The sequence below is a fragment of the Cherax quadricarinatus genome, chromosome 88 (genome assembly GCF_038502225.1).
Source record: "Cherax quadricarinatus isolate ZL_2023a chromosome 88, ASM3850222v1, whole genome shotgun sequence".
Classification (NCBI taxonomy): domain Eukaryota; kingdom Metazoa; phylum Arthropoda; class Malacostraca; order Decapoda; family Parastacidae; genus Cherax; species Cherax quadricarinatus.
Window position 1 is genome coordinate 2509299 of NC_091379.1, and position 8082 is coordinate 2517380.

The 8082-nt window shown below is 41.5% G+C and overlaps 2 protein-coding genes across 2 annotated transcripts in view; one reads left to right on the forward strand and one right to left on the reverse strand.

Moving 5' to 3' along the window:
- LOC128698594 (serine-rich adhesin for platelets-like) overlaps window positions 1-4071 on the reverse strand; it is a 41094-nt gene extending 37023 nt beyond the window's left edge. The window contains exon 1 of the mRNA XM_070103849.1: window positions 3839-4071. Within this exon, the coding sequence (XP_069959950.1) occupies window positions 3839-3941 (103 nt within the window). The 5' untranslated portion in view covers window positions 3942-4071. The remainder of the gene's footprint in view (window positions 1-3838) is intronic.
- A 3887-nt stretch (window positions 4072-7958) lies between these two features.
- Window positions 7959-8082, forward strand: part of LOC128698593 (crustacyanin-A2 subunit) — a 43279-nt gene continuing 43155 nt past the window's right edge. Inside the window, exon 1 of the mRNA XM_053790922.2 lies at window positions 7959-8070. The gene's annotated coding sequence lies outside the window, so the exon portion shown is untranslated. The remainder of the gene's footprint in view (window positions 8071-8082) is intronic.

Genomic DNA, 8082 nt, shown 5'->3' on the forward strand with positions numbered 1-8082 from the left:
AAAACATATACATATGTTTGGACCATTTAAGGGTTAACAATTCTTCCTTTTATTTAACCTGTGTGAATGACTGACTTCAGTGCCCTGTTACCTTCCTTATATTTTCCAGGTCTTTAACCCTCTGTTATATATGATCATGAATACAGAAATTCTCTAAGTATTTTGTCATTTCACTTATGTTATTTTCTTCCTTTCTGTCTCTGATCTTGATTGGATTTTAGATACTTTATTTGTCCATATACACTATTAGTGCAACTGTGGTGTTATACCATTTGTGGTGATTTATTTGTGATGGGAAATTGGAGTAAATGTGGAGATATTGTAAATATGAGTGCATAAAGGGAATTACTGAGAGATCCCTAGCTGTCTTCAAGAGGGAACTGGGTAGCTCCTCAAGTTAGTTCCTGATCAGAAGGTGCCCATTATCAACTGTGTGGCTAGCACCAGAAGCCTGGGTGATGAAGCCATTAACCAGGGAGTTTAGCTGATGAGGCCATTAACCAGGAAGCTTAGTCAATGAGGCCATTAACCAGGAAGCTTAGTCAATGAGGCCATTAACCAGGAAGTTTAGTTGATGAAGCCATTAACCAGGAAGCTTAGTTGATGAGGCCATTAACCAGGAAGCTTAGTTGATGAGGCCATTAACTGGGAAGCTTAGTTGATGAGGCCATTAACTGGGAAGCTTAGTTGATGAGGACATTAACCAGAAGGCTTAGTTTGAGACCTGATTTTGGGGGGCAGTGACCTCCCTTTAATCATTTTCAGGTAACCAATCATGGTTAAGCTTATGCTCAATAAGCTAATATATGCTTAAGCTAAGTAGGCTATAGCCTAGAGCTTCACAATATGAGGGAGCTCCAAATTATTAGCTTCTTATACTCTACTACTAACTACGTATTTCAACTTTTGAATTCTGGGGACCATTTAAACCTGTCTTAGTATAAGGCCTCAGAAAGTAAACATCAGTCCCTCCCACCAATGCAATTCACATATGCTGTTTTAACTTTTAAGGTTTAAATAATATTACAAGGGGCCCCATTGGAAATAAGTCACTCTGCCTGACTTTTTTGTTGCTATCCTAGAGGTAATTTTCACTATATATGATAATTGTACTTATCTGTACATGTGCCTAAATAAACTTCCTTATTAAGTCCTAACTAGCAAAGTCTACCCGGGGCTTCAGTTCCACCACTAGTGGAGTATCAACATCTAGCTTTACTCCTGACTTCTGCATCAGTGTTAGATTTCCCGATTTCTGCCCTTCAAATTCAAATTCAAAGTTTATTCTCTATAAAGATTACAATGTTGAATTTACAGAATTTGGTTGTTGTGTGGTTAACATGTAGTTAAATAATGATTACAGAGTGTACCACTAGAACGCTTAGCATGGCTAGGCATTTCGGGCAGACTTAGTTTAATTCTTTATTTTAAAATATTACAAATTATGAGGTAAGTTGGTATTATGGCTAAGTGACTAAATACTAGTTTGTGAGTTTAGCAATGTGAATGCTTTTATTTTGACACAGTACATAGTTTCAGTATTGGAGTATCATAGGATTCATTATTTTAAGATTGAGATTAATATTTCTGTTTATGGTCAAATGGGTGAGTGAGTGTAAGTGTGAACCACCAGGTGGTATTCGTGTAGTTAGTTGATGGGGTGTATCAGGGAGATAAGATGTTTTCTTATGGTAGTTTTGAAGGTGATGAATGTGTCTGCAGTTCTAGAGTTCTCAGGTAGGGTGTTCCAGATTTTAGGGCCTTTGACATACATTGAATTTTTGTAAAGGTTTAGTCGGACACGGGGAATGTCGTAGAGATGTTTGTGTCTGGTGTTATGCCTGTGGGTTCTGTCACAACTATCAAGAAAGTGTTTTAGGTCAAGGTTGATATTGGAGTTTAAGGTTCTGTAGATGTAGATTGCACAGTAGTAAGTGTGGATGTACTGAACAGGGAGTAAGTTTAGATCTATGAAGAGTGGGGGGGGGTGTTGCCAGGGATGGGATTTAGTGATTATTCTTACTGCAGCTTTCTGTTGGGTTATTATTGGCTTTAGGTGTGTTGCTGCAGTTGATCCCCAAGCACAAATAGCATAGGTGAGGTATGGATAAATAAGTGAGTGGTATAGTGTGAGAAGGGCATTTTGCGGCACGTAGTATCGTATCTTGGAGAGGATCCCAACCGTTTTGGATACTTTTTTGGTTATGTGTTGGATATGGGTGCTGAAATTCATGTTGTTGTCAAGGTATAGGCCTAGGAATTTGCCCTCATTATGTCTGGTAATTAGAGTGTTGTTGATCTTAATGTTAATTTGTGCATCTCCTGCTCTGCTACCAAACATAATATAGTAGGTTTTGTCAGTGTTAAGTGTAAGTTTATTGGCTGTCATCCAAGTCGATATTTTGATCAGCTCCTCGTTAACAATGGTGTTGAGGGTGGCAAGATTAGGGTGAGAGATGACATAAGTCGTGTCGTCAGCAAAGAGAATGGGTTTCAGGTGTTGGGATACATTTGGAAGATCATTGATGTATATGAGGAAGAGCAGGGGACCAAGGACACTTCCCTGCGGAACTCCAGTATCAAGTGGCCGTGTTGTTGATGCTGTGTCTTTAATGGTGACATACTGATACCTATTAGTAAGGCAAGATTTGAAATAAGCAAGCGCATGGCCCTTGGGATGCACGTCCACATCATACGCTGCCTATTGATGGGCAATTAGTTGGGGCATCATACATCAGCTTCCAAGCTTGGGGAAAAGCCCGATATTAGTGATTTAGTTGGGGAAGTTTTGTGTGTATGTGTGTATATATGGCTCTGCCAGTATTAAGGCAAGTGTGTCCACCTGATCTAGTTTGGAAATTATTCTTCCCATTTCTCTTTCCCCAAAAAATGTGTCTTTTATAATTCCCACCCACTTTAGAGCAATGTAATTTTCCCAAACTCAGATTATTATTATCAAAACTAAGCGCTAAACCCACAAGGGTCATTCAGTGCTGACCCAGACTCCGAGGAAGGACTCAATAATTAGGCAGAAATGTCAAATGCCCTTAATAACCACAAGGACAATAACAACAAAATCATGACAATGCTCTGACTTGTTTTAATTATATTAGTAAATTCTTGTACAAGTGGTAAACCCATATGTCAAGACATTCAAGATCGGTCTAAGGAAAGGGAGTAGCTCCATTTCCTCAGATCACAAGCCTCTGACCAGAGCCTTGAAGAGTGACTCATCATGCGTTATATTTTGGGGAAGCACTAAAGCCACAGGAGTCATGCAGTGCCAGGATAATGGGAGGCAACGAGGTTCGATTCAAGGAAGAGGATGCTTAATTCCTTGGATCAAGAGCCATTCACCAGTATCAGGGGACTGCCCCTAGAGGGACGGCTAGTTGACAAATTTGTCTGGCATGAATTGTTAAAAACCCATCGACTGTCTCGCCGTGACAACTAACCGTCACTCAAGTGCAGAAAGTCAGAATCCTCTCCAAACTGAATGGAAAGGCTCTAAACCCATAGGAGTTACAGAAAGCGGGGAGAAGACAAGGGAATAAGGAATAAGTTCATTTAGGTACAGGTACACACAAGTACAGTTATTATACACAGTAACATAAGCGTAAATTACCCAAGAAAAAAAAATAGTCACTCAAAGTGACTTATTTCCACTGGGGTCTTTGTAATTAAATTCCAGAAAAGGGGGGAGGGTTAACCCCACTCCCTTAGATCAAGAACCCTTCAGCAGCATCAAGGCACCTCCCTTCCAGGTAAGGAGTGCCAGAAGACACAGATAAACCAGCAAGTGAGCTGTTACATAAGAAAGATCAACCTGGCCACTGACCTTTCTTAGGGTTGTGGCGGAAGTGGCAGTAAGGACGATGACAATAGCTTTTCTCGTGGAGTGGGCACGCTATGCCACGGAAATACCCAGCTGTTGGTAACATGGTGCTTCTCAAGTGATACTTCGTCTATTTCAAGGAGAGACGAGCTGCATTTCCAGGTGTACAATGACGAAACAATAGATCGTCAACCAAGTGTTTTGGTGTTGTCCAACAACCCTTCGTAACTACACGAAATTTCTAATAATTCCTCCTCTGCTGTTTAGTATCTGATGTTGTCCTTTATTATAAAAGCATAGAACTTGTATTAGCTACGTAGGGCGCTGTTAAAAGTCGAAATAAATTCGTCACTTTAATGAATGAAGTGTTTTAAAGGAGTTGTGAAAGATAAGATTGAACAAGATAGGGCTGCCATCCGCGCATCACAACAGAAATAAGTAATAATTTTTATTTCTACAAGTACATAACACAACTTATGCCGACCATAGCTGACATCAATGACATACTACATAGAAAGTTCCTTGCTGTGCAGAGCACTTCGGGAAATTAGGTTAATCTGTCCCCAGGATGCGACCCACACCAGTCGACTAACACTCAGGTACTTATTTTACTGCTAGGTGGACAGGGACAACAGATGTCTTAAGGAAACATCTCCTAATGCTTCCACCCGTACCGGGGATCGTACCACGGACCTCAGTGTGTGAGCTGAGTGCGCTACCAACCCAGCTCAGGGAAACCTGAATCACCAAACACACAAAGACTCAGACAAAAACGAGGAATGGTAGCCTTTTTTATTTCGACCTCTAGCTGAGGCCCTCTGTCGTACCTGGAGTCTATCTGGGGGGGGGGAGTGTTCCGGGGATCAACGCTCCCGCGGCCCGTTCCGTGACCAGGCCTCGAGGGGAATCACGGCCTGATCAACCAGACTGTTGCTGCTGGCCACACACAAACCAATCTACGAACCACATTCTGGTTGGTCAGGTACTGACTTTAGGTATCTGTCCATCTCCCTCTTGAAGAAAGCCAGGGGTCTATTGGTAATCCCCCTTATGTATACTGGGAGACAGTTGAACAGTCTTGGGCCCCAGACACTTATTGTGTTTTCTCTTAGTGTACTAATGGCGCCCCTGTTTTTCATTGGGGGGTGGATGTTGCACCACCTGCTGAGTTTTTGCTTTCGTAGGGAGTGATTATCGTGTGCAGACCTGGGACTAATCCCCCAAGGATTTTCCAAGTGTATATTATCATGTACCTTTCTCGCCTGCATTCCAGAAAGTACAGGTCAAGGGACCTGAACTGTTCCCAGTAATTTAGGTGCTTTATTGTACCTATACGTGCAATAAAAGTTCTCTGTATATTCTCCAGGTATACAATTTCGCCTGCCTTGAAAGAGGCAGTTAGTGTACAACAATATTCCAGCCTAGAGAGAACAAGCGATTTGAAGAGAATCATCACTGGCTTGGCGTTCCTAGTTTTGAAGGTTCTCATTATCCATCCTATCATTTTCGTAGCAGATGTGGTAGATACATTGTTGTAATCTTTGAAAGTGAGATTCTCTGATATCACTTCCAAGCCCTTTACATGAGTTTTTCGCTCTATTGTGTGGTTGGAATTCGTTGTATATTCCGAGCGAGTTTTTATTTCCTCGAGTTTTCCATAACGGAGTAATTGAAATTTGTCTTCACTGAACTTCAGATTGTTTTCTGAAGCCTATTTAGAGGCTTACGTATTGTCCGCTTGGATATTTGCAGAGTCCTCAATGGATGACACTGTCTTGCAAATTCTGGTATCATCAGTAAAGGAGACACGGTGCTGTGACTTACATCTCTATGTTAGATGTGAGGATGAGGAACAGGATGGGAGCGAGTGCTGTACCTTGTGGAACAGATTTTCACTATAGCCGCCTCTGACTTTACTCTGTTTACTATTACTCTTTGTGTTGTATTTGTTAGGAAGTTATAGATCCAATCTACCCACTTTTCCTGTTATTCGTTCATCATGCATTTTGTGTACTATTACACCATGATCGCACTTGTCCAAGGCTTTCATAAAGTCTGCGTATACTACATCTGCATTTTGTGTGTCCTCCAGTGCATCCAAGACCATGCCATAGTAGTCCAGTAGTTGTGAGAGGCAGGGGCGACCTGTTCCTAACCCATGTTGTTCTGGGTTGGCAACTGTTGGGTATCCAAGTGAGTGGCGATCTTGCTTCTTAGAACCTTTTCAAAAAATTTTATGATGCGGCACGTTAGTGTTATATGTCTATAATTCTCTGCATTTGCTTTATAGCCACCTTTGTAGAGTGGGGCTATATCTGTTGTTTTTAGTGACTGTGGAATGACCCCTGTGTATATGCTCTCTCTCCACAGAATATTTAAGGCACGTGAAAAGGGCTTCTTGCAGTTCTTAATAAACACACAATTTCACGAGTCTGAGCCTGGGGCAGAGTGCATGGGCGTGTCATTTATTGCTTTTTCAAAGGTTTGTAGTTTTAGGTAGTATAACAAAAATTCTTGAATTAACCAAATTTTAAGTCTTGGCCATAAAAAAAAAAGCATTTAGATTGTCGATCCACAGTCTGATTAACGGCTCACTAAACGCCGAGTCGTATTTCTTTGCTGTCATCTGTGTAAGTTCCATCTCGTTTAAGGAGGGGCCCGATACTGGATGTGGTGTTTTCTCTAGATCTGGCATAAGAAGAAATACTTTGTCTCTGTTTTTCAATTTCATTTATGGCTTTAAGTTCTTCCTGTATTTCCTGGCTCCTGTGTGATTCCTTAAGTTCGATATTTTCTATTTCTCTGACCAGTGGCTCTTTCCGTATTTCAGATAGACTGACTCCTTTGAGGAGCTCTGTGAGTCTTTGCCTTCGCCTGGAGAGGGAGCGTCTCTTTCTAATTTACATCTTCTCTTCACTTTTCTTAGGAGAGCGTGACTTGAGCATACTTCAAGTGCCACAGAGCTAATTCTTTCTAGGCAAAGGTTGTTTAGGATATCCCTCTGTATGTTTCTATTATTGAAGTTGAATTTGGTGAAGGCACCCTCATAACTGATTTCATTTTGCTGGTCGGGAGTCCTGCGCATACGTCTGTATTTCTATTATGTTGTGATCTGAGTCCATTGTCTTTGATGCTGTTACATTTCGTACCAGATCATCGTTGTTAGCGAAGATAAGGTCAAGTGTATTTTCCACACTTGGTGGCTCCACTATTTGCTGGCTTAAGGTGAATTTGTTGCAGAAATTTAATAGCTCGTGTGTGTGTGAAATTTCATCTGAGCTGCCTCCTGGGGTTATGTCTGGTACAACATTATTTGCCACATTCCTCCATTTTTGGTGTCTTAAGTTGAAATCACCCAGCAGCAACATATTTGGGACTGGGATTGGAAGATTTTTCCAGACAGTGGTCAATTTTCAATAGCTATTCATTGAATTGTTGGGAAGTTGTATCTGGTGGCATGTATACAACCGCTATGACAAGGTTTTGTTTTTTTCAATCTTGACTGCCAAAACTTAAACTACATCATTTGTGCTGTTTAGTAATTCCGAGCAAATGAGAGACTCTGTGACATACCTGAAGGGAGCCTCATTTTGAGATCGAAATACACAGACTACCCATTTTCCTCGCTTTTGTCTCTTGTGGGATTTCCTCTCTTAGTGATCAACGTTCATTACAGTTTGTTGCATAAGCAAATTTATTTTAATATACTCTGTTTACTTAATGACCCTCGTGTAGTGACTGGTGGTGTACAGGTGATATGTAGTCTCAATGACCCTCGTATAGTGACTGGTAGTGTACAGGTGACATGCAGTCTTAATGACCCTCGTGTAGTGACTGGTAGTGTACAGGTGACATGTAGTCTCATTGACCCTTGTATAGTGACTGGTAGTGTACAGGTGACATGCAGTCTTTAATGACCCTCGTGTAGCCCATAGGCTGTACGCCCAATTAACCCAGCAACGAGGGGGAACAGTTGCAGATGCAAGCACCTATGCAACTAGCCTGAGGTCTGAATCAAGGTGATTTAGCTTGTTCTTCTTTGAGAAAGGTGGGAAGAGAAGGGAGGTGAGGGAACCAAGAGATGATTAAGGAAAAGTGGAGAGAAGAGTAAGTGTAGAGGATCGTGTGTCCTGCATAGCTCTCAGAGTGTCACGGGACTTCACTCCTGCCTCCACTCACCATCTACTCTCCGTCTCCACCGTCACTATTCTCGACTCTTGCATACATTTAAGACACACAGGAGAATC